The 25819-nt window shown below is 40.3% G+C and overlaps 1 protein-coding gene and 1 long non-coding RNA gene across 2 annotated transcripts in view; one reads left to right on the forward strand and one right to left on the reverse strand.

Moving 5' to 3' along the window:
* The window catches only part of LOC102219208 (round spermatid basic protein 1-like), a 32793-nt gene extending 7879 nt beyond the window's left edge, over window positions 1–24914 (forward strand). The window contains exons 3-9 of the mRNA XM_023350157.1: window positions 4181–4731; window positions 4888–5046; window positions 12907–13044; window positions 14194–14336; window positions 18220–18390; window positions 18518–18626; window positions 19662–24914. Of these exons, the coding sequence (XP_023205925.1) occupies window positions 4181–4731; window positions 4888–5046; window positions 12907–13044; window positions 14194–14336; window positions 18220–18390; window positions 18518–18626; window positions 19662–21392 (3002 nt within the window). The 3' untranslated portion in view covers window positions 21393–24914. The remainder of the gene's footprint in view (window positions 1–4180; window positions 4732–4887; window positions 5047–12906; window positions 13045–14193; window positions 14337–18219; window positions 18391–18517; window positions 18627–19661) is intronic.
* Window positions 13023–18234, reverse strand: LOC111611835. The gene is made up of 3 exons (XR_002754265.1): window positions 18145–18234; window positions 14483–14617; window positions 13023–13111 (listed from the first exon to the last, which is right to left on the reverse strand). It is a non-coding gene; the product is annotated as an uncharacterized LOC111611835 (long non-coding RNA).
* Window positions 24915–25819: the final 905 nt, after the last annotated feature.

Consider the following 25819-nt stretch of genomic DNA (forward strand, 5'->3'; position numbering starts at 1 on the left):
TGTAAAACAGTAAAGCTAAAGGAAAACGATACATGGTTGTCGAAGCTTTGTGCCAAAAAAACTAACTTAAAAGTGTGGCATGCATTTACATTCAATCATCTGATACCAAACATAAAACCTACTGTGACAACACGTGCATATTAGAATATCATCAATTTATTTATTTGAGTAATTCTGCTCAGACAGTGACAATTATATGATATATACATCAAAATTATGTATTTCAAGCATTTATTTCAGTAAATTTTTTTCTAGCTTCTGGCTACAAGAAGAACAAAATAGTTTCTTCGAAAACTAGGGCCAGTAAGAAATAGTTCTTGTTGTTGCTTGAGAAATCTTTTTTCTCCACTTCTTCCTTCCACTCAACTTTCCACTTATATGCTTGCACACAGCCCTTTTTGAAAATCCAACTAACATGTCCAGCTTGCCCTCCTTGGTGAGGGTGACTGCAGCGATACTCCTTATGACCACTTAACTGTGCCTTTCCTATGTTAAATTATTTTTTCTGTTTAGCCTATTTAATCATAAAAATGAACAGAAATTAACCTATGAAAGACATCACTCGTTGTGTAATGAATCCGAGCTTCACTTTTTGAACTTTTGAATTATCGGAATAAATTTGAGTAATGCTGTAAGGCACTGATTCACCTGTAGCAGGTTGTAAAGGGGGAAAATCCAAGAGTTGTGTACTTCAGCAAATTTCAATGGCTCTCGTTTTGCCTGTCGAAGGCTAAACTCAGGATAGATTTATTTATTAATATATTGTTGCTCACTACCCAGCCAACTTGTATTTTATTAGTATCATAATATAGCATTAAAATATTTTCTTTTTTTTGTTGTTTTCCCAGTCGGGAGAAACATAAGTTGAGTGAAGCTTACAAGGTTAAATCGGCATCACACAGGCGTGTAGATCTCAATGAATACCGGCTTTATTCCCATTGATTTGATTTGTTCTGAAACTACAGTTGGACTGGCAGTCTTCCATAGCATTAGGCCATGGCCGCCTTGTGACATTTCAAGGACTTAGCGGCACTTTAACCACACACCATGACCACTGGCTGCAGATGGAAATTACATTGAGATTATCTGTAATATGTCACTCTTCCTGCTCTCTGGAGAGAGGAAGTGCAGCCTCGTAATGTTGATTCATCTTCTCATTACTTATGAAGACTTGGGAGATGACTGGTCTAGCGAGAGACCGAGAGTAAGAGTGAGCGCTAATCCTGCAGTCACCCTGCACAGGAGTCTGGTATTTAATCATGTGTGTTTTGGTTAATAGGGACGCTGAAATCCACCGTGAGATTTTGAATCTTTTGAAGGGACCAGAGCAGGAAAGTACTGTGGTGTTAAATCAGAGTATTCAACCTGCAAATGCCGCAAGTGACATAGAGACTGTGAGGAGAAAGTTAGAAATCTAATCAGCGAAAGAGTGTTAAGTTTACAATTGACACAGAGAGAGAAGGAGAGAGCGAGCGAGGCAGCCAGTGGAGGAAAGGATGGAGAATCAATAAGCAGCAAACGACCACTCTGACAGTAAGTCTTTTTTACTGCCGCTGAGGTTGTTTGTGGGTATGTGTGTGGATTTGACTGCAAACTTATCTGACCTTAAACAGATCAGGACTGTTCAGCCGAGTGGCACAAGGAATTTTAGTTATTCATTAGACTTGCTTTTACTTTAAAGCAGGCAGTAGAGGGGTAACAGAAAGAGATTTCCTGCCAGGACTAGCTCCACTGGTTTTATTACGGCAGTCATAACACTGAGGGTTGCAGTGAATTAACTGATGGAGTGGTCGTTTATTAAAAATGGCTTTTCAGTCTGTATTTAGTTTCAGTGTCAGTCTTTTAGAGCTGTCTGATTAACCTGCACAAGTATTTTAACTAGATTTAAATAATAGTGATGGAGTCTTCAATTTATCTGCCCTGTCCATTGATCGGCGTATTAATGATTAAAAATCAGATTTCATTTCTTGGATATTATTAAATACATTAAAACACAAGTGTTCCCCTTTTTTTTTGTTCTATAATTGCACTGATTCCTATTTTCTTTTGAGAACTGTAACATAAGAAGATACAGGAACAGCATTTAAAACATTTAGCCAGCTTCCTGCTGTATTAAAAATAATCCGAACTAAAGTGACATGATTAAAGAGTGTTAGCATAATCTGGTAGCTTTAGATACAGTGTGTTATCTGGCCAAACAGGTTAAAAACTGGTGTTATTTTGATCAGTGCCCAATATTTTCTGGACCCTTTTTAGTTTTGATAGATTTTTTGACGCATAATAATTTTTTTTTCTGAATTTCAAAATCACTGCTTTATGTGAAGCGACCGTTTTGCTTCTACACTGTGTGTTTGTACACTTTGGAGACATTCGGAATCAGAACGGAAAGGTTAGACCTCAAAACCCAAAACCTGAATAGATATCAGCCTGATGAGTAAATAATAGTGTTCTTTGAATTTTTCAGTCTGTCAGACAATGAAAAGCCATGTGAAAATATTACACAGCATATTATGACTTGGCTGAGGATTAGAAATGTATAAGCCTAAGTATGTGAGTGATCCTAATTAGCCCAAATAATCAGAAATGTATAATTATGTAACAACTGTGAAGGCCTACTTCTCTTCTGTGTGAAATTATTTGGTTGTTCCATGGAGAGTTTTTCTTTCATTTTCCCATGTTTTGTTTGAGACAGCCTCCGCAAAGGTTTAACCTGTTTAAGGGTCGTCCTATTAATATTGATCATACATGTGTCATAATTAATGGAGGACTACCCACCAGCTTGTGTACTTTTGTCACATACAATCCTTCACCATGAAGTTAGGGGAGTGTAAACAAAAACTGAAAAAGTAATGGTAAACAAATAACGTAACGACACGCTTTGTCGTTACGTTTGTGTGTTCAAACACAAAGCCACTTTGTGTTTATTGTAAGAAATATGAGGACATGGAATATTAGTTAAAGCACAACCAGACCAGAGGTTAGAGGTCAGCGTCTTCATTTTTTTTAGCGTAAAGAAATATTTTTGCTACTCTGCCGACAGACAGGCAGACTTTGGGAGGCGACTCTTTCTTATTTTGGGTTGTGAGACAAACACACGCCGCACTTTTCAGACTTTTATTCTTTAGAAGATGACATAACTGAGGCTAAATTTCTTTACACATAAAATGAAATGCACTGAAGCTTGTGGTAGCAAAAAAATAAGATAGAAGATAGAATAATAAAGATAGAAAAATAAGAAGCTGTAAAGCGGTTATTAAATGTAGTCCTGGAAAATAATAACAGAAATCTCCACCAGACTGATTATGATCCATGCATTTTTGTCAATATCTGGCTGGTGTGATGAAGGTAGATATTTGGGAACAGAAGTGTTTCTGTTTGTGTCCATATTTAGTTTGAGTTAGGGGGGAGGGGTGATTTGTGTGTTAAAGAGCTTTTGGATTAGTAGCTCTAGTATTGTACTCTAAATACCCCGTCTCTCTGCTGCTCTCTTTAATACCGTCTGTCCCTCTGCTGTTTCATATTCTGCATCCCCTTCCTCCCTCGTCTCGTGCTCCAACAGCGTCGCTCACACACATGCGGTATATGCAGACAGATAAAAATGAGAGTAAGGAATAATCATCATCAGAGTCTAGAAGATTCAACCTGGTAATTGTTTCCCTCGCACATGCAGTCACAAACAGCGCCGAGCAGAAATTTCCACGTTCCAATTTGTCTCGCGTCTGGGATTTAAGGAGATGAACCGTGGTGCAGTTTGTTTGTTTTTTTTAATCTCTCTTCAGATGTTGACTAAACTGTTTCCTGACTTAGTCGGAGCTGCTTTTCTCGAGGGATTCTGTTTCAATTTATTTAGTATGTACACCACGGGAAGAGGCATGTCAGCTGGGGAGAGCGATGACTCATCTGTCTGCTCTTGTTTCAAAATAGTTAGTGCTCATTTCTGTCAGTGTTCTCCTTTTAAATGCTTGTTTAAAGTAGTCGTCTTGTTTGGATTGTTAAAGGCTCAATGTGGATGTTTTGATGTCTCCTACTATCATTTGTTATTTTCCACGGTATTCCGAGATCAGAAAGCGAGAGAATTTATTTAAATGCAGCGCTTTGCTTTAAGATACTTCTTGAACTTGCTTATTGATATTTGAGAACTAAAGTTCGATCTCCCTGTCTTTCTGTCGGCCCCGTCCAGAAGAAAAAGAGAAAGCGAAGATCAAGTTGGAGGAGCTGCAAATCAAAAAAGCGAAGAAGAAAAAGAAGAAGAAACACAAAGACGGGGAGAAGCACAAGAGAGTGAAGATGTACCACCGCTCCTGCCAAACCATCTGCGCCGGCCTGCTTCTCCTACCACCTCCTCCCCCCTCATCCGCCAAGTCCTTCTCCTCCTCTGAGCAAACAAACAACTCTTCTGCATCGCCCTTCAAGTCTCCTCCACCCGTTTACCTGACGTCCAACAACAAAAACTCCAATCTCAGGCCCTCTTCTCCTCCTCCTGCCTCCAAGTCACTCTTCAACTCCTCCAACTCAAAGCTCCCCTTTTCTACAAAACACAACTCGCAGAGCATCCATCCTGGAATGGCAGGCCTCGAGTTTGCGCCCTACATTTACATCGAAAACCAGCCGAATGGAGGAGGTCTGGTAGCTCATGCGTATGCATCTCAGCTCTCCTCTCTCTCTGTGGACCAGAGGCAGAGATTTGCCCAGGAGTTTGTCACGTTATCGTTCAGCGAGGACAAGTCCAAGGTAAAGTGCTTCTGAGAAATAAATAACCTTTCAAGTTGCTTCTTTTTTTTTCTTTTTTTTTTTTAAAAAGCGCTTTTAATGTTGCACGTTTCATTCTAGAAACCTAATCTGTCGTTTCCGAATCACATTCCAGATTCTTCCTTTGTTTTGTTGCAGGCAGCTCATTATGTCATGGGGATTGTTCACGGAGAAGCCAAGAACCTTCCCGACTTCTTGGATTACTTTTCAACCAAGTTCCCATCGGCTCCTGTCAAAATGGAAATACTCGGAAAGAAGGACATAGAAACAACCACTATGGCTAATTTCTACTCTCAGGTAGGTTGAACTCAATCGCAGAGACAATGGAGAACAAACTGCTAAAATAAAAGGACCGACACACAAATGTTTTCACATTCTGTCACGTTCAGACACAATGTTTTTGTTGACAAAGAGGCAATAATTTTTTTTATTTTTTTACCCCTCCAGGGGTTCTTTTTGTGGGCTCTAGTGTCCCTTATATGAAAGTAGGCTGACAGGAAACGGGGAAGGAGAGGGGGGAAGACATGCGGCAAATGTCATCGAGTCCGGGAGTCGAACCCGCGACGGCCGCGTCGAGGACTCGAGGCCTCCAAATACGGGTCGTGCTAACCGCTACGCCACCACGGCACGCCCAAAGAGGCAATAACTTTGAAGTGGAATGAAAATTTTCTTTGCAAATAGAATAACCTTTTTTTTTTTTTTTTTTTTTTAAATTATAGCTAGAGCATTAACTTTTTAAATCTTCTAACAAAATATTTAAAACCACACATCAGTTTCATTTCACTTCACAGTTATGCACTACTTTTTTGCAGTGTATTGCAAAATATCTTTGTAAAATACACAAAGCTTTGTGGTTAATATTTGACAAAACATGAGAAGACTCAAGGTGTGTTTTGCTTAATATGTGCAGAAGAACAGGCATGCACAGTTTTGCTTAATTCTTTCTGTAGCTGGAGAGAAAATCTTTGTTTAGAAAACAGTCAAGCAGTGTAGGTCCTACTTAGACAAAGATCACTTGCAGCAGAAATAAACAGAGTAGCGAATGCCAGCACAGCATTTTAGACTTTAAACTGTCTCACATTATGCAGGCTTGCAGGCACAGGAAGAGGGGAGGCCTGCAAATTGAAGCTTGTCGTTTTCTGTCGTACAAGGAGAGACCGAGACACATTCACACCTGCACCGACCTGTTTATGTCTATTTACTCTGTAGCGAGTCGAGTTGCATGTTGCGGTCTGAAGCAGGGAAGATGTCGTTGCAAGTGAAAATGGTCTTGGCTGGTGAAGTTAGAACATGCTTTGAAGAGTTTTCACAGAGATATTTTATGAGCAGAATTCGTTGGTTTGTGGTTTCCCTCTCGAGGCACAAGATGTGAACCCAAGATACCGAGTAGTTTAAGCTGTGATCAGTGTTGTACAGATCATTGGTATTATAATGACAGGATACAGTCATTATGCTGTATAATTGAACATATTAGCTTCAATTAAAGTTGAAGTTAATATGTTATGGAGCAAATTGTCCATGATTTATTTGTTAAGTATGCTTTTTGTATTTTGAAATAGCCTGTCTGCCATGCAGTGATTTCTTATAGAAGATAAATATTTGAGCAGGGCTCTTTTGGTGCAAGTTCTCCATGATTCTCTCTATTGGTTTGTGGAAATGCATCAATCAGAATTTTGTGGCCGATATTTGATCAGTTTTTTTTTTTCTTTCTTTACCTTAGATGTTGTTTTTTTTTTTTAAATGATTCTGTAATCTCTTCAATGTTAATAATACACAAAGCTTTAAACGTAGCATTCAAAATAATATTTCTATCTTTGCTCCTATAAAAAAACAAGCAATTACAAATAACTAGAGTTGGCATTTTAAGCAGTAATTCTTCTAATATTAGCTGTTAGCATGGGCAGCGTTACTAAAACTGTTTGTAACTTTCTGTTCGCGTTCTCTAGAGAATGTAAAATGTTGCCTAAAGGCTGCAAATATTCTTAATTTCCAGACAAAGGTTGAAAACTCAAAAGGTTAAAATGCTTAACTGTCTTCCATTCAGTATTCCTACATCCTGAATGAACAGGAAAAATTAGAAACGTCTCACAAAGGGCCTCTAAGCTCTACATCTAGCCACATAGTTACTCTATATGCATATTGCCTCAGAAACGTTCAAGTGATTAATAAATGAATGAATAAATTTGTTGTTTAACTGCTGAGTGCTTGATAGAGTTGTACGGTTGTGGTTCTAAGCATCTGGTTAAAGCATCTGCCTCCATCTGTTCAGCATTATTAACATGTTTGGTGTTCATGCTGGAAATCTGATCTTCATTTTTTTAAAACTGAACAGTAATAATGTGAAAACTTTTATACAATAGACATTTGGACACAGTTTTTATGTCAGAGCTATCAAAATACAATTTAAATGAGAACTGAAAACCTTTTCTCTTGCTGTCTGACCTTAAATAGCTTTACTGATTTAGGTAAATTATTATTATTATTAAACAGAAAGAGGCTTTTTATGCAGTGTATATAAATACCCGCTTTCATCTGTGCCTTTCTAAAGAAATTAAATTCAAAAGTAACAAATGGTCATTTAACAAAAACGTTGAAAGAAAGAAGAAAATACAAGTGCTGGTAGAAAATGAGAAGTGGCGTTACCAGGCTGTGAGAGATGAAAGCTGTAATGCAGGTAGCAGCGGTTCACAGCATGTCAGACTGGGAGTCAAAAAACACTTTAAAAAAAAAAGGTGTTTTTCATCTTCGCTATTTAAAACGCTCAAGCGCTGCAGCAGCTGATAGTCTGAAACCTGGTGAGCGCAACCGTTTGAGGACAACTGGCTAAAGGGAGGAACGTGTGTGTGTGGGGGGGGAGGCTGATCTGGATGGTCTCCAGAGCCCGGTGACACAGATACACCTCTTCATTTCGACTCGTCTCAGACCTACAGTTTACTAATGAAAAGCCTTTTGTTGCCTCAGACCTCCTGAGTGGCTCAGTAGTAAGAACCTGCCTGCTCTTTTTCAGTGGAAGCGTGTGAATGCAGCAGGAGGCGTGTGAGGGGCTTTTCTCTCTACAACACTCCCTATGCGTTTACTGGAACTGAAAAAATAACCTAAAGGTTTTATAGTTTTTTTTTTGTCTTTCTTTGGAGCTTCCCTGCATTAAAAAAAAAAAAGCAAAAAAACATTTGTAATCTCTGCACATTTTAAAGGAAAACCCCAGAATATCCAAGCTAATTCTCTACATTTGATATAATCTAACTAAACCCCTTGTCTTGATTCTCAGTGTAATGTTCCCTGCAGGGCTAATGTCATTGTCCGCTGGCCTTGTTAATTTTTTTCCCTCCCTCGTACCTCTCAGCAGTGACCTTGGGATGTAGATATACAGTCTGCACATACGCACAGATGTGAGCATGCATACTGATAACATACCCACACACACATGGATTAATGGTGTATCAGGCACATTTTTCCTCTCCCTTTCTTTCTCTTTTATTGTGTGCCTCACTCTGTTAGTCTTTCAGTGTCTCTTTTACCCCCGTGCTCCACGGTTCTGCTCAGTTGTGTAGTAGCTCTGTGTTCCAGCCATGAATGACTGCACCGCTGCCTTTTATATGGTGTGAGGGCAGAAAGGAAGGAATAAAAGGAGAAAGCGGGAGAGAGGGGAGAAAAGCAAAAGCTGTTTGTGCAGGGTTTTCACTTCGGCTTCAAGAGCTCACGGTTTATTTGCAATGTTCGAATTGTGAAAGCGGGCAGGAGCCGAAGTTAGTGCGTCGGGTGTATTTTGAATTTAGTACCTGACTAAAGCCATTTTCACTGCTGGGAAGGATTATAGAAGATTACAGCTCTCCATTTTCTCAGGGTAGGCAGACCCCAGCAGTCGATACATGATGTGCCTGTACTAAGGAGTAATTTGGTCTCTTATTCAGTCACGGGTAGCAGGAATGTTGTCACAACATCAGGTGATAAGCGAGCAGGAACACAGTGCAACCTTTATAAGGTGGGATAATCATCACCTCACATTGTACTCATGTAAGTGTGGTGATTTAAAAATGTATGTAACCAAATTGACTATCTAGCAGCTACTAATGGTAAAGCAATGACTCAGAAAACTTTCTACTGCTGCTAAAACAACATTTTACAACCATTCTAATAATGTTATGGATGACATTTTAGTCATTTTACTGTAATTTTCAAGCATCCTTTATGTCAATTATAAGTTATAAACTCCTCAACTGTTGCTCAGCCTGCCAACATTAGCTGTGTTTCCACTGGCCATACAGTTGTACGAAAATAAATTTGCTTGATGGAAACTGAAAATTCACGTCCTTTGATTAAAGTGTTTTTTTTGCTGTGATTTAGGTGGTTTTTCGGCTGTTACAAAATTTGTGTATTTCACAGAACCACAATGGAAATGCTTTTTTTCTCATCACACGTCATGTGATTAACAACTGGATGCAAAAATGATGGGGATAACAACAGGAAGTGGTAGAAGGATGATGGCGAGGCATGTTTTCTAGTGACTTATTGCATGATTAAGCTTATTCACATTTGATTTTAATTCGAGATAATATGATGATAAAGCAATACTAAGATAATGAAGTAGTAATTTTATGAGAACGCCAACACAAAAAACCAAAACTAATTATCCTGTCTTTTTTCTAATTAAAATGATTTTTAAGGTGTTCTTCTTGTGCATTGCATCTTTAGTCTGCTAATATGACTATATTTTCATAATTAAGCAAAAATTCTTGTAACCAGGCCCTAATACTCTGTCATCCAGATCACAGAAGGGATGAGTGAAATAAAAGCACTTCTTAAAATGATTTCCTGTCATGTGACATTTTTTTTATTTTTTAGAAAAGAAAACAGAAGAAAATTATTAAAATCAGATCTGGTATTAAAAAAAAAGTTTTACTTTCAGTCCATATCGCCCGGGTCTAAGAGGACAGCACTGTTTTTGATCTAAGTGAAAATTAAAAGTATGTTCACCATTTCTTTTTAAAAAATAACTTTACAGGCAAAACGATAAGTCGTTTATTTTCTTAAGTGTTACATCACTGTTTATGTCTATTTAAGGTCTTACGTTCATCTGTTTCACTTTGAAGATAGCCAGGGGAGAGATTATGATCCAAAAGTGTGTCCAGTTGTGTGTGAGGCCCCCAGTCAGCAGCCTGAAGCTTTGTTGTGACGCAGGCACAGTAATGGACTAATAGACTTAGCAGTCAAGAGACTGGCCAGACTTATGACTGAGACAGAGAGACGCTGAGATCCGAGGATGAGGGAGACGCAGGCAGACACAGAGGTTCCTGAAAGGTCAGCTAGAGTAGTGAGAAGATGGCTTAGCGTAAATTCAGCCAGGATGAGTTGATTAAAGGCGAGGGAAGTTGGTGCAGAATTAACAAGCAGAAGAACAGTTTAGCTTTCCAGCAGGGATCAGAGATTTATGAAGGAAATGTAAGGAGGGGCTGATGGAGAGACCAGACCAAGACAATAGAGAAAATGAGACGAGTCGAATGCAGAGTAGACGGTGTCTTAGCGCGCACGTAAACAGAGGCGATGAACCGCAGAATCTCGTTGATAACTACTCAAGAGGAAGTCTGCCGCATTTCCCTTTTCCTTCTGTTTTCCTTCTCTTAATATAGACCCAAGCTGCGAGCAGCGTGCCAACCGCAGACTGTAAAACGCGTCTGTTTATTTGAGGCCCGGATAGTGTTTCCTAATGCCGCTCTTTGCAATCGACACGGGGGTTATTCAGCTGTTAAATTATGCACATGTAAACACACAAACACAGATAAATAGATGCTCGTGAGCGGGGCTAATTAAAACCAGGCACACAGATAAATGCATCCACTCACAAATGCACACTGTGACACTGCGGAAGTCAGTTGTGGATGTTATGATGAATCCATGTGTGCACAAACATATTTGGGTCATTGACTCAGTGGCACTTTTTAAAGTTGTGGGGGTAGGTGGGTGGGTGGATGGGTGGGAATCTTCCAAGCCTTTGGCATACATCGTCTTCAGTGTTGGGACACAGATCTAATGAAGTGGGAGAAGCACAACATGTAGTCATATTGCTTTTTGCCTCTCAAACAGAATGAGTCAGATAGTTTTATATTTAGCTTGTTTATAAATTACAGACACCGTTGGGTCCGTTGGTTAACAGTGATGTGGAAAACACATGCAGCATGGAGGCTACATGTACTCAATGCTCTTTTGGATCCGCTTCTAAGTAGCTTTAGTTTGGGATCCGGCACCCTGCCCAGAGATGCTCCTGGCAGCTGTCAAGCACTTTCTCCTCAAGTGTTTCTCCAGGTTATACTTTATACTTTTATTACCCGTCCTTCATTTGCCATTTCTTTAACATTTTCTTTTTCTGTTTTTAACCAAACCTGACATGATTTGCATCCTCTGAGATGTTCAAATTTTGGGCAATTGTTGGTCTTCATCATTCGGTTTGTTCACTAATTGCCATCAACAAACCTCTCTGAGGCTTTCAGAGAACAGCTGGATTTAAACTGAGATTAAGGATGTTTCCTGAAAATCCCAAAATTGCAACATTTGTTACACTTTTCAGCCAGTGTGGTTCGAAAAACCTTTTGCACTCCTTCGCCTGTTGTGGCGCTGCACCAAGAACCACTGAAGGAACAAACACGAAAACCTCCGAAGAAGACCCTGAGTTCAACTTCTTTCTTCATGAAATGTAAACGATAATAGAGTGGCATCAGATTTCCCTTTTGGTTTTGGTAAAAGACCACACGCCATTTCCTTTGCCAGTGCTAGATTCAAGCATTTGTTTTGGTTGTATTTACCCAGAATGCCCTGAAATATAGTCAACCTCCTGCTTTTTGAGCGGTCTCTGATCTGTTTGCATCCACATCATGCATTCGACCCGCACCAGGAAACTGAACAGAGACCTTGAGTTTGTTTATTGGTCTGCATCAGAGTCGGTGTGCCAAGCAGTGACATCCATACAGTTACCAAATAGTAAAATAAGAGTTTTTATCATATTTTCTATTGTTAACACAATAGTACCACAAAATATCATGATAAAATTCAAATTACATATCCCCAGTCCCATATGTCATTTAATAAGCAATTAGTTGACCCATATGGCCCATAAGATGTCCAGGATCTTATTTAGGGGCACCAAAGCAAAAAGAGGACATCAAATAATGCCTCACTTTACAGAATATTTTTTTTCTTAAAACAAGAATACAACATGCAATTAGCTTGTGGTCATAAAGTGACAAAATCTTGAAAAGATCAAGGAGATTTAGTTTTTTCAAGGCTCTTTATGTATTTCGATTCTTTTTCCTTTTTGTCCATGTTCTGTCTGCACTCACTGTGCTGTGGTGATGTCACCCTCCAGCCCCTCTCTCTCTCTTTCCTCCCCACTTCCCTCCACCTGTTTCTTCCTCTCCCGGGTATCCTGACTCCTCTCCACCTCCATCTCTGCCTCGTTGTCAAGTGGTGACTCACTGAAGGCGCGCAGCCAAGGATTTGGCTAGCCTGGACACACACACAAACACACACACACGCACTCACTCCACCCGCATCCAAAATAAGCCAAGAGTACAGCGTGCAGGCCACATGCTGCACATACTGCATTGGCACGCACACACAGAGGGACTGTTGAGGGGCCAAACCCGTGAGAGACGGGTAGATGCACTGTCACACACGCGCAATGCTCCGTCAGCCAAGTGAAAAGCCCCAAACCTTCTGAGTCACATCAGTGGAGCAGAAACGGAAAAGTAAATCCGCCGGCACTCACACATACAGTGTCTATTCTGACACCCGGTAATGATTTTACAGCTTCCATGTAGATTTGTTTCTCCCCAGTTCAGACTTTACTGCATCCGGTGTTTGTTCCCCTGAAACTCACAGGAATAAAGAATAAACATTGCTCGTGGTTTGGTAGCTCTAGAAACATTGTATTTAGCTGTAGATCAGTTTTGTGTGAGAATCTCTTGAAAAATTAGCATTTAAATGGAAAAAAAACCATCTCTCTTCTATTGAAAGACAAATATGTACTGCAATTTGATTTGAATTTATACTCATAATTGTATTTTTAATACATTTACGGTTTTTGTTATAGGATTTCACCACTTGCTTCCACCCTAAAAAACAAAGTCAAATCTTGAACATGTCTGCTTCTTCCTCCTAAATCAGGTGAAGAGAACTTACAGCCACGGTACGTACAGAGCCGGAGCGATGAGACAGATCAGTCTGGTGGGAGCCGTGGATGAAGAGGTCGGGGATTATTTCCCAGAGTTCCTCAGCTTGCTGGAGGAGTCCCCCTTCCTGAAGGTGAGGCTGCTGCAGCAGACGCGTGGCAGTGATCCAAAACAGGAGCTCAGCAGACAAATGGATTGAGCTTTGAAAAGTGACAGAAGGATTGAGACCGGCTCAAAACATTTAGAAGGTTTTTATCTTGGACTGCATCAGTGGACTTAAACCTTGTGATAGATTAAAACCCTTAAGTGGATGAGAGTCACACTTGATTTTGTTGAATTATACACTTCTGATGAAGAATTATTCCAGATGTAACCTTGTTAAAATGCTGGCAAAATGCCTTTTGTCGCATTAAAAACAGAAGTTTATTTGTCTTATTAGGATTTGAAGTGATAGATCAACACACAGTAGTGCAGAATCAAGTGGAAGGGAAATGATTCATTGTTTTTAGCATTTGTTCATAACGATGGAAAACATCCCCTCAGCATGATGCTGCTACTCCCATGTTTTAGTGTGGGAACACTGGTTTCCGGGTGATGTTGCTTTCCAAACAGGCCGAGTGTTTTGGGATTTTCTCTATCGATCTTGTATTTTTGAAAACCAATCAAAAGATTTTCACATTCAGTCCTTGTATTTGAAAAATAGAAGAGAAGACTGTTAAAAGAGCTGATGAACTGTAGAAAGGCCTCTTAACAAGGGCTGAAGCGATTAGTCGTGATGAATTGATTATTGAAAAAATCGTCAACTTGTTTAGTAATCAATTTATTGTTACCTGGAGAGACTCAAAAAAATTTAACTTCATGAAAGAACAACATACTCAAACCAGATATTAAGCCAAAACCATACAAAATAAATATACATTTTGGATTTAAGATAAAAAAACAGGGATTTGTTTGTAAGTATATTTTACCCAAAACTTGTCAAGAGGCATAGTTTTAATTTCACCCGGTTCAAAATCTCTAAAGGAATGATATGTTATTGCATTTTAGGCAATAAAAAGTTTTTCTTATTTAAAAAAGGAACTGAGTTATTTGTCTATATGCATATCATAATGTATTTTTAATATTGTATAAAAGAGGCTAGAGTGGTTAATTGAGAAATATGCAGAATATGCCAATTTTCGACAGATTAATCTATTACTAAAATAATTGCTACTTGCAGCCCTTGTAACAACCTGTTGCTTTGGTGTTCCTCATTGCTTTCTCCTGCCTGTTTTAAATGCAGCGGACTCTTCCATGGGGAACGCTTTCCAGCCTAAGAAACATGAGTCCAACAAAGAGCGACGATGGTCCAATAATGTGGGTCAGACCCGGAGAACAGATGATACCTGTAGCCGATATACCAAAGTCTCCTTTTAAAAGAAAGCGGTGAGTCCAGCTGGAAACCCTTGCAATAATCCCGAGATGCATTGTTTCTGCCTTGTTGAGCCGACTCGCTTCTGTACTCTCCACGGTGTTTGTGAGCACTTATCATAAGAAAAATAAAAAAACACACATTTATATCAAACACTTACCAATTTCAAGCCGCAGCCGTGGTAACAGCATGAAGCTTTGTTGTTGTCGAGGAGAGCTGTATGAGGCAATTACCCTCTCCACTCGCCTGTGTCGCCGTTGCTCGCGTATCGGCGGCGTCTCGAACGCGCGGACGTCTGCGAGCAAGACGGGTAGAAACCAGTGAGTTCGGTTTACGTGTGTGATGTCATCGGCTCACCGCTCCGATGAGATCATCGTTGCATCAGACTCTGCTTCTCATGGCTGAGAGGCAAACAGCGGGCAACACACACACTGCACTCATTCCTGTGGAACCCAATTTATCTCACCTCATTCTTCAGTTTTATTTTTGTTTTTTCATGGTAGCCACTTAATTGTGCTTAAAATATTGTCAGCTAATAAAGCACTGTATACATTGTACATGAGGCTGATATTGCCTTTGAAAACAATAACTCATTAATATCAATGTATCTCCTGTCTCTTTCCACCAAGAAAGTATACATTTTCATTAATTTCTGTTAAGAACTGACATCCACTCTTTTCTTTTATTTCCTCCACAGTCCCCGTCTCTTTCTCCTTTCTGTCCTTGTCCTCCTGCGACTTGTAAACATCAGCGCTATCTCTCCGTTTCCTCTACCATCTTTTTTTCAGCTTCATCCTCTTGACCCCCTCTTACTGCTTTTAAGTTGATTTATAGCAGAGTTATTATGCAGGTGTTTTCAGGAACCCAGATAGTATATGCTCAAGCTCATATATTGGAAATGTCATCAGTATGCAGCCGCTGTTGTTTACATCTGTCGGTGCTTATGGAAAAAGAGACGTAAGGAAAAAAACTGTTTTAGAAAAGAAAGCGATGGTACGGTGCAGAGAAAGATGTGAATGTGATCATGTTCGCAGTTAGTCCTTGGCTGCTGCTTCTCTAGACGTTGTTTTGAAGGAAGTGACTGCATCGTTTCGCGGGCTCTCGTGCTGTTCGGTTGGTGGTTTCGGTGAAAAGGTCAAGACTTGGAGCATTTATGACAGCGCTGAGACTCTCCGTCTGAGAATCTGAGTTGATTATAGTGATACACTTTGAAAATAAACCCAAATGCCTCAGCTTTCAGTGAAGCGGCGTCCTGACTGCATTTTTGGTAACGGTAACGGCAGCTGCAGTCTTTTTCAAGATTAATATTATTACAGCATTGTTGAAATACAACGTTTCAGAATAAGACCCTGCCAGTGAGAATATGTGGATAACTGAAGGTAAGATAACAACATATAAAACAATAGAATAAATTTTACATTTTCTCCAATATAAACATGAATTGTAAAGATATTCTTAATAAAACTTGCGTAATAAACCTGATGGATGTTTTCTATAACAGGAAACTTTTTGAATGGATAGATTTGGAGGGAAATTGTAAAAGAATTGGTTGGATTTATGTAACATTTTAATTCTGTCATGAGTTTAAAATAGTCCGATCTTTTATTTTCTATTAACTTTAACAGCAATGGATTTTATACATGCACATTTTTGAACAAGCCTGAAGTATAGTTAGTCTGAAGGCTGTTGTAATTGATGGCTAAATTATCCCTAATTTACTTTTACTGCCTTCTGCCTGATCTTATTGACACAAATGAACTTTAACTTATTTCATTCTTTTTAACACTCTAATGCTAATTAGTGGAAATTACACCACTGTAACAGTTAACTGTTAACTTTTTCCTCAGTTTATATCCGTGAATGAAAGCAACATTTTACTTCTTTTTTTTTTTTTTTGTATTTATATGAATGAAGAACTTTGAAACCTTCCTTTTAGGCCAAATGAAAAGTGAAACCAGCAGGTGGTAGAGATAACGAGGATTCCTCGGTCCACACTAGAATGTAAACAATCGTGCGTTTTTGGACAGTATATACTCATTCTCTGTTTTCTACTCTGCTGTAGCTTCATTTTATAAAATAAAATACAATCAGGACAAAAGTATTGTTGCATAACAGTAATACTTAACAAAAATGCAAGCAGATTTGTTTTCCTCAGCTAATAAATTTGTTGGGAATAAAATGAGATGCATAAAGATTTTCTTGGATTTGACTCCAACTCCCTTTCTTGCCCGTTTCTACTATATTTCATATCACCTTAACTTGTGATTCTTTTACCCCCCTTTCCACCTCCTCCTCTTCATCATCTCCATAGTGTTACAGCTCTCGGTTGTACGTATCTCCCTTGCCCCCACGTTATCTGGCCATAAATATACATAAATGCATCCTGACGGCGACACACTCCCATGCATGGAAACAAAAAACAGGACCTCACATGCAGAGGGTGTTTTAGGATCTAAGTTGAATGGGTTTTTTTTCTCTGCAGTCCTTCCCGGCTGCTTCCCTTATCAGCTTTTCTGCTTTTACATTTATTACTGCCAGGCTGCAGTCAGCACACACACACACACACATGCGCGCGCGTGCCCGCTCCCCCACACACACACTCAGAGCTGTGTGTGTTCGCCTTCATCTGCCCCTTTGCTCTGCAATATTTTCCTCCATCTCAGTTTTTTTCTTCTTTTTTTCCCCCCCGCCGTTCTCCACCGGCTCATGCATCTTTCTTCTTATCTCTGAATGAATGAGCACAGCACGATAGTCTAGCTGTTCTTTGGTCCGTGCGTATGCGTGCGCCGTGTGTTGAAGGATTCTCGCAGATTTCCTGCATGCGTGTTCAGCCTCCCGTTTGAACCTGAATGCAGCTCTGGTGTGAGTCACTGATCTAGCAGGGAGCTGACTGCAGTACTTCTATTGTTCGGCGGTATGGCTCGTTTCTATGCTTTTGCTCTTCAGGTTCTCGGGGTGTATGCTGCGAAATCCAGTGTAAACATACTGTACATATTCTGCATTTTTTTGTGCCTTACCTTATTTGTAATATGAATGTTAAAAGTAAAGCAGATTATACTACTGGTTCCCTGTTCTTACTCTATATTGAGTGATTTATTTATTTTCATTAACTAAGAGGATACATTACCCTTTATTTATTTTGCAAAGTGTTTTTTTTTTTTCCTATTACATTCGTTTGCCTTTGATCTTATAATATCACATCCAACATTTAATAGAGTTTGGCTGTTTTTTGCCATCAGGTTAACATTAGTTAATAATAAAATAAGTCTTCAGTTGTAAAATTTTAACACTGAATGGTTTTGTATGGACAGAATTAAAATAACCAGCAGCAGTTCTGTTAATTATAGATCAAATAATTTAATGGTACAGCTCAACAAAATGGACTAAAAGAGATACATCACACACAGTGCGATAAAAATTTTTTTTTTAGTTAGCTGTAAGCCAAAATCATAAACGGTAACGAATTTGTATATTTACAAGCTTCACTTTTTAATTTAATTACTGAGATAAAGTCACTTTTTGATGATGTTCTATATATATGTATATTCTGTATCTGCGGATTGATCCAAAAGCAACTAAATATGGTTAAGTGTGGCTTTTAGTATTTAATTTATGGACACTCTAGATATAAATCAAGACATATTAATCAATAATGCATTGTTATTTATGATCTTATTTCACACTGTTTTGAAATCAAACACACTGACACACATTTACCAGCCTACTGCCAGACCTACACTCTATCTGTGTTTCCTCTATCACCTGAAAATGTTTATTTTTTGTTGTTTTAAAATAGCAGACAACAAAGATCATCCCACTCACCTTTACCTTTTAGTTTCACTTCAGGGAAGCAGACCTAAAACTGTGTTTGTTTTGTTTTGTTTTTTTCTTTCTTAGCTCCACTAACGAGGTAAAGAATCTGCTCCAATCGATGCCCCGGACCAGCGAGCCCAGAGAGATTCTGTTCGAGGACCGGACCCGCGCCCACGCCGACCACATCGGCCAGGGCTTCGAGCGTCAGACCACAGCGGCCGTGGGAGTGCTGAAGGCTGTCTGCACTGTAGAAAGGTAGAGAAAAAATATGCACCCTTAATGGCAGTTTGCCCGGACGTGACACATGCTCAATGTTTACACATGACAGATAGAGTGTAATCGCTCCGTTTTCCTCCACCTACCCTCTCTGCCTTATTTTCAGGTCGGAGTCGCCTCATGTAACCAAAGACGTTGTTTGTTTCCATGCTGGGGATTTCCCTTACGTCGTTCAGAGGCTGCAGTTGGACTTGTACGAACCGCCGCTGTCTCAGGTGTTCATTTACACACAACCGCAAATGAATAACCACACAGCGGCATCTCCAGATGGACACAGAACGTACTGTACCTCCTTGCAGTGTTAATGATACACAACTCAAACAGAGGATCAATGCTGCCATCTGGTGGAAAAAGTGTTCTCATCTCCGCTTTGATACCATGAAGAGACTTGACTCATAATCACGTTGGTCAGTGGTTAAAAATAGACTGAATGAGATGGAAAGTTGATATCAGGCATAACCAGATGGTTGCTACTTTGATTTGTGGCTTTCCAGACGTGTCGTATTTTTCCAAATAAATACTAAACTTCAAGGACTTATGCAGAAAAAGGCAACATCAAAAGGCTTCAGAAATCGTTACAAAGAGATTAAGAGTTCAGGAAAAGCAACTCTTCTTCAAACAAAATGCTAATCATTTGTTTCAGTTTTGTTGAAATGCATGTTTGCTTTTATTGCTTATTATGAAACCAAACATGTTGTCCTCTTACAGTTTTATTTTGTTGTTGCTTTATTGTCACATTTAAATGTCTCAGATCATTCATCTCATTTTAATATCAAACATAATCTATTGAATACGAAAAGCTGTTTTTAAATGATAATTTCTCAGTTTGACAGGAAAAAGCTATGCAGACCAACCTGGTTGTATGTGTAAATATAACCTTGTTAAATCATAATTGAACTGATTTACCACAAGTAAACACAACGCTTGATTACTGCCAGATGATTAGAAGCAAAAAAAATAACCTTGGAAATAACTTTCCTCTCCTGGAAATTATTCCCGGAGAGGGTAAAAAAAAAAAACGAACCCAGGAGGTTACCAAAAAAGCCAGAGCAACATGTAAGGAACGGCATGTTTTGCTCGCCTCAGTTAAGGTCAGAGTTCAAGACCTTAACAAATAGAGACTGGGTAAAACTGAAACATTTTAAATAAACAGCTGCTGATTAAATTACATTTTACCCCTCTTTTTGCATTGAGTGATTTTGTGTCTATTTCGACTGCAGCTCTAACCATCCTCTTCGTCCTCTCCGCAGTGCGTCCAGTGGGTGGACGATGCCAAACTGAACCAGCTTCGGCGAGAGGGCATCCGCTACGCCCGCATCCAGCTTTGCCACGACGACATCTACTTCATCCCCCGCAACGTGGTCCACCAGTTCAAGACGGTATCGGCCGTCTGCAGCCTGGCGTGGCACGTACGCCTGCAGCAGTACCACCAGGAGGAGAAAGACGACGAGGAGGAGGAGAAAGCTGGGCTGAAGGAGGAGGAAGAGACAACGACGGCTGAGGAGCAGGGTGGCGAGAAGAAGGAGAGGATAAAGGAGGAAGAGGAGGAGGTGGATGTGGCAGAAAAACGGACGTTGCTCACTGACAAAAAGGAGGAAGGCGATGATCGTCTTCTGTCGTATCAACCCTCGAATGATGTCTCAGATGCCAGCAGAGACGAAGAGAAGGCGACGCGAAAGAAAGAAGAACCTCACTGGGTTTCTCCTCCTGAAAAGGCGAAGACAGAAGCTCCAACTTCTCCTCCCTGCAAGAATAAATCACCCTCTCCTCTTCATCTTCCTCCCCCTGCTTCTCCTCATAAGGACGTGAAATACAAAGCCTCAGCTAAACCTCACCTCCACACTCACCCTGACAGCAGGACGGCGTCTTCCTCCTTGCCTAAGAAACCCTCCGGTTGCTCCAAGTCTTCCGCCCACACGTCATCCTCGTCTCCAGCGGGAGCCGCCTTCACTTCCTTGCACACTGTGTCTTCTACCTCCCAGTCTCCGTCGGCTTCCTCTTCCTCTCTGACGAGTCCCACGTCGGCAGTAGAGGCTCTCATGAAAACTCTTCCTCCTTCCAGTGTTTCCTCTTCCCTCCAGCTGCCTTCGTCTTCCCGTACGGAGCAACTCGACGATTCCCGCACGAAGGACTCCGCCCGGGTGCCGACACCGTCCGACTTGTGGACATCGTCGCATGGGAGACCCGTGGCGGACGTACAGACTCGCTCCGCCCCGGCCGAGCATTGGACCCGCCCGGCGGCGGACACACGGACACCAACCTCCTCCAATTCGGAGACGAGGACTCGCAGCTCGGATCCCGACTCCAGGACTTGTGTTGATGTGCAGCAGCATCTGGCGCCAGACGTGACACGGCGAGGGGTGTACATGCAGCAGTACCCCCCCCAGCACCTCCCGCAGATGCTTGCCCCTCCTTTCCCTCCTCTCCTACCCCCCCATTCCCACCTTCAGCCTCACGTCCTCCCCCAGACACCCGTCTCCAGTCCCCATGAGCAGCGCCCTCTGAACTCCTTCCTCAGTCAGGCGGTGCCGCCCCATTCGGTTCACCTGAGCCATCTGCACCCCCCCCACCCGCCCAGCCTCACCACACAGTCTCAGCCTTACTTCATGGGCCCTCCCTCCTCCTCCCCCTCTCAGCCAAACACCCCCCTCACCAGCTCCCAATCTCTCTCGCCTCATTTCTCCTACCACCACCAGTTCGCCAAACCCTTCTTCCCCCCCCAGCACCCCGGCTTCCCCTCTCACCCCTTCCTCCCTCATCAGTCCTTCCTCCCGCAGCCACCCGCTTCTTACCCACTGCAGCCACAGTACCAAACCTCAGCACCGGTGCAGCCCCAGCTGCTTCTGTCGCAGTCGTTTACCTCCCCTCACGCTCCGCCTCCCCCGTCCTCCACGCCGCCTCCGCTCCCTCCCCCTTTCCCGCCACCTCCCCCCTTGCCTCAGCCCTCCCCTTCCATCTTCCCCCCTCCCCCCGAGGCATGACAACGAGCAGAAACAGATTTTATAGGAGTGTTTGTATATACCGATGGTAAATTTAAGTAACTGTACATGTAGGAGGCTTTGTTTTGGTTGTGCTGTTGTAAAGCTGTAAAAAGGAAGTAAGGTGGGAGGAAGTCAAGTTTTTTTTGTTTTGTTAGTGAGCAGAGTGGGACTAAAACACGGTGCCTTTCATAAGAATTTATACCCTTAACTTCTCATTTTGTCACCGTACAACCGCAAACTTCAGTGCATTTTACCAGGAGATGTTTGTAATCTGGAAATGGAAGAAAAATGCTACACAATTTTAAAACTTTTTAAGGCCACCTTTTGCTGCAATTACAGCTGGAAGGCTTTTGGAGTTTGTTTATGAAGAAAAGTATTCCCACATCATGTTGCTGCCTCCACCGTGTCCTGACGAGGAGTTCATCCCTCTCATTTTGTTTGGTAGTTTTGTTCTAATGCAGGAGTCTGCAACTCTTACCATCCAAAGAGCCAATTTTGCCCTCAGTCCAGCTAAATAAAACAGATCTAGATTTACAAATATGAACTTACCTTTTGAAAAAGGATATCATCATTTTTGATAATTATCCACTGTAAGTAGTTTTTTAAAGAGCAACCATTTTACTCCTATTTTTAGTTGAGGTTTTTTTTTTTATCTCGAAGGAAAACAAAACTTATTTTCAAAAATATAATGGCTTCATGTTCTTTTATTGGATGTTGATATTTACATAGTTTTAGTTTCCAGCCTGCAAATAAGAAAAATAGATCTAGATAAAAATGACTGGTGCTTTAGTTTCATTCTGTTGTGGAAATGAAATGCAATTATTTCAGGAAGAAACTGAAAAACAACTAAAACTTGCATTTCTATTTATTTATTTTTTACATTTATAGTCAAAGTTTCTAAGAGCCATTGTGGAAACTCCAAAGAGCCACTTGTGGCTTCGCAGCCAACGGTTGCAGACAAAACCCTTTAAGAACACACATTTTCTTCCCATTTTCAATCATGCACTACTTTGTGTTTAAAAAAATCTTTAAGATCACAGTAGAATGCGCTGAGGTTTGAGTCTGACCTGAGAAAATGTCTCACTTTGTGGGTGCAAATCCTCATGTAAGGCATCGTTTAAGCCCACCCCGCCGCACTAAACTGGCTCAGATTTTTACTGAGGCTTGAAGTATAAAACTGTTTTACATTTCATTTCATTTGCAGGAAGCTGTTGCTTTTAGAAAGTGAAGGGTGCACCTGTTTTTAACCCCGAATGATGTTCAAGTGAGGCCCCTGGCGTGCAGATGTGTTGTCCGGTTCTGTTTTCGTCCTTTCGGCGCCAACAGAACCCACCGTCAGACATAGGAAGAAAACTTATTTATTTAAAAGAGCTTTTTAAACTGTTTTTTAATGAAACTTGCAGCTAATGCTTCCATTTTCAGGGGGTTTATTTAATTCAGTTGTGTATTGATACGATACTGCATCATTTTGTCCTCGGTATTTATCAGTACAAGTCGACACGGATACTGGCTGGACTTTTCCACCAGGTTGTGTATAGAGCAATAACCCGCTAAATATCAAACAGAAACCTGTGTCTGTCTTTTTACTCATGTTTTTAAGTGGACAATGGAACATAATAATGATGAGTGCAATTAATAGATGTTTCTAAACTTTTCAAGTGTTTCATTGGTTAAAAAAAGGAATGTTATGTACTCGACTCTAGGCTCCGTGTGAATTGTAAGTCAGACCGTTTGCCTTCGGTGGCAGAGCGCTAATGTCATTTTTAATGTCTTCTGGCTGTTTAGATGAGTTTTGGTTGAGGAGTTGGTTCAACCGCAGCCAAGACGGTCTCAGGAAAACACTTCCATCTACAAACTAAAAAAATGCTCGCTTTAATGGTTTTACTGCTAGGTTTCTAGTTTCACGCAGTCGATTCTTAAACGGTTTGACTGAGGTTTCTGCAGATATGCTGCTCCTGTTGAACATTTAAACTTTTTGAAAACTGAATTCAAAAAGCAATACAAAGACGTAGGAGGTCAAACCCAGGCACGGGCCGGTTAACAGAGTATAACCGAGGATTAAACGGCCTCATTAAAATTCACCATTATTGTGTTGTCATGGTTCAAGTCATTTCTTTTCTGGCTGTATGGAACATAGAGTTATACACTGCTGCCCCTTCCTCACCTGTTGCTGCATGCTGCCTCGGTTACAACCTTTCTCTGGAAATTATTTGCAATTAAAAAATAAACAAAACTGAAGAAAAAAAAAAAGGACAAATTTTTGCAGGTTTGATTTTTCTGTCTAGGTGTTAAAGTAATAAATCCCAAATTTATATGACGATTTTATTTTAGCTGTAATAATCAACATGATGTTTTTGTGGCAGCAGGAATAACGGTTGCCGGCCCGTGCCAGGGGAACAGTTCCCATATGTGCAGCACCTACTTACTAAACACATTTATTTCCTTCTGCTTGCAAACGGAGATTTCTGATGAAGTGTTGGATTTTTATGAATTAATGGATATTTCAGGTTCTTCCCAAACTGAAATGTAAAATGTATTCAGTCCTTTTTTTTTTTGACACTTTAATGGAACCGTCTGGAGCTCATCCCCAAAGCATTATTTATCGGTTTGCCGGTCTACTTTTGCCACAGTGTTCAGATTTTTATTTATCAGCCAGAGACTGAAGGGACCTGTGTGCGACCTACATCTGCGGAAGTTTAACAATGACAGCAACTTTTTTTGTCACCAGTGTCTTTTCTTAAATTATTTTCATTGTCTATATTAGAGTACAGCCCTCTTGATAATGTAGCCCTCAACATTTCCCCAGTGCCTGTCCTTAACTGTGAACTCCTCAGTGGTCCAGAGGCGCTCAGTGCAGGGAGTTTCTTCCTTTTATGAGTCGCAGTTGAAGTTCTCTCTGTACGAGAGCACCGCCTTAAATTGGGTTCCCACATCCGCTGAAAAGCCTCTAAATATCTGTTTCAAATAGGGAAGACTTAGAAGGATGCCACCCTCAAAGAAGGGTTCGAATTGTTCCTCTTAAGTCTCACCACAAGCCTGCGAAATCCAGATAAATGTAAGAATGACGCCTTAGCTTTTTTTTTTTTTCTGTCTTTCCTGCCTCAAACGACCCAATTTGAGCGACCTTACTCTGTGCATCTCTGGGGAGATAAAGGCGATAACGAAGCATTTGATCAACAGTCGTAAGGTTGCTCTGCAGCTCGTTTTGTGCTTTTTGGGTTTAAATGTTACAGAAACATGACAAGATCCTTTTTTTTTAATTTTATTTTATTTTATTTTATTTTGGTACAATTGTAACAAAACCTTTGGTTGAAAACAGATGTCCTCGGGGGCTAGCATTGTTTTCACAGGATTTATTTATATCAACGTTTTTTGGTTGGTTTTTTTTTTTTCCATTTTAGTTATTTCAACTGTCAGCACTGTAGTGTACATAAGAGGTTTTTGTAAAGAGGAAAAAAAACTTGTAGTGTGGTTTCTACTTTAAATATGAACCTAGCTAATAAAAGGTTCAAAGTATGAAAACCGTTTATACGTTTCTGTTCTCTCGTTTGAAATCCTCATTTGTCATCTTAAGACAATTTTTTTTTTTTTTTTAAAAGGTTCAAATTCTTATCAATTAAATCCTATTTCAGTTAAAATTGTAACAGAATTATGCATTTAGTCTGAATACAGGAGCAAAGTAATCAGAGTAAATTACATATTTTTCTTCTTGGGCTTGCACACCCAGACAAAAGGCTGGACTTAGCTATATGCTAATACCGTAGATCTGCCAGCGTCACTAGAATGTGATAAAAAAAAAGCTAAATGCTAAAGACCTACTGATAGTAGAAGACCTTAAACACATATCACTGTTCTCTGTTAATGAGATTATGTTAATAAAAACAAAGTTCACATGAAACTCCATAAAGCTTACAAAAAATGATCACACAAACCAGCTGGTATCAGTTCGCACACAGTTAATGAACAGTGAATGACTAATGTGAGTTTAGAACAAGTGATCACAAATAGTCCAGTTCTAAGAGAAATGACATTTTTACTTTCTATGGGACAGACATGCAGTTAACAGGTCTGTCATTGGCTTTGTTCAGGAAAGAGAATTAAACCCTCAATAACGGAACCAGACGTAGAAATAAAAACAAAAGTACTGAAAATGAATGGCAGCAGCAGTTCATGTTTGTGTTACAGATCCATGAATAGAAGCTAAATAACAAGCAACTTAACATTTTTGAGAAAATAATGTTAAATACAAATAGGGGTTTTTTTATGTAGTTATTTTTCTCCTGTGTGTGTTTTGTTTACCTGCCTGTATGTTCTTTACAGCTGTTATGCAACCACCCACCGCCTGCAGTCTGCATCACAAAGACCACCACTTTGATTCAGGCAGACAACACACACACACACACACACACACACACACACACACACAC

Source organism: Xiphophorus maculatus, chromosome 17 (genome assembly GCF_002775205.1).
Source record: "Xiphophorus maculatus strain JP 163 A chromosome 17, X_maculatus-5.0-male, whole genome shotgun sequence".
NCBI classification, from domain to species: Eukaryota; Metazoa; Chordata; class Actinopteri; order Cyprinodontiformes; family Poeciliidae; genus Xiphophorus; species Xiphophorus maculatus.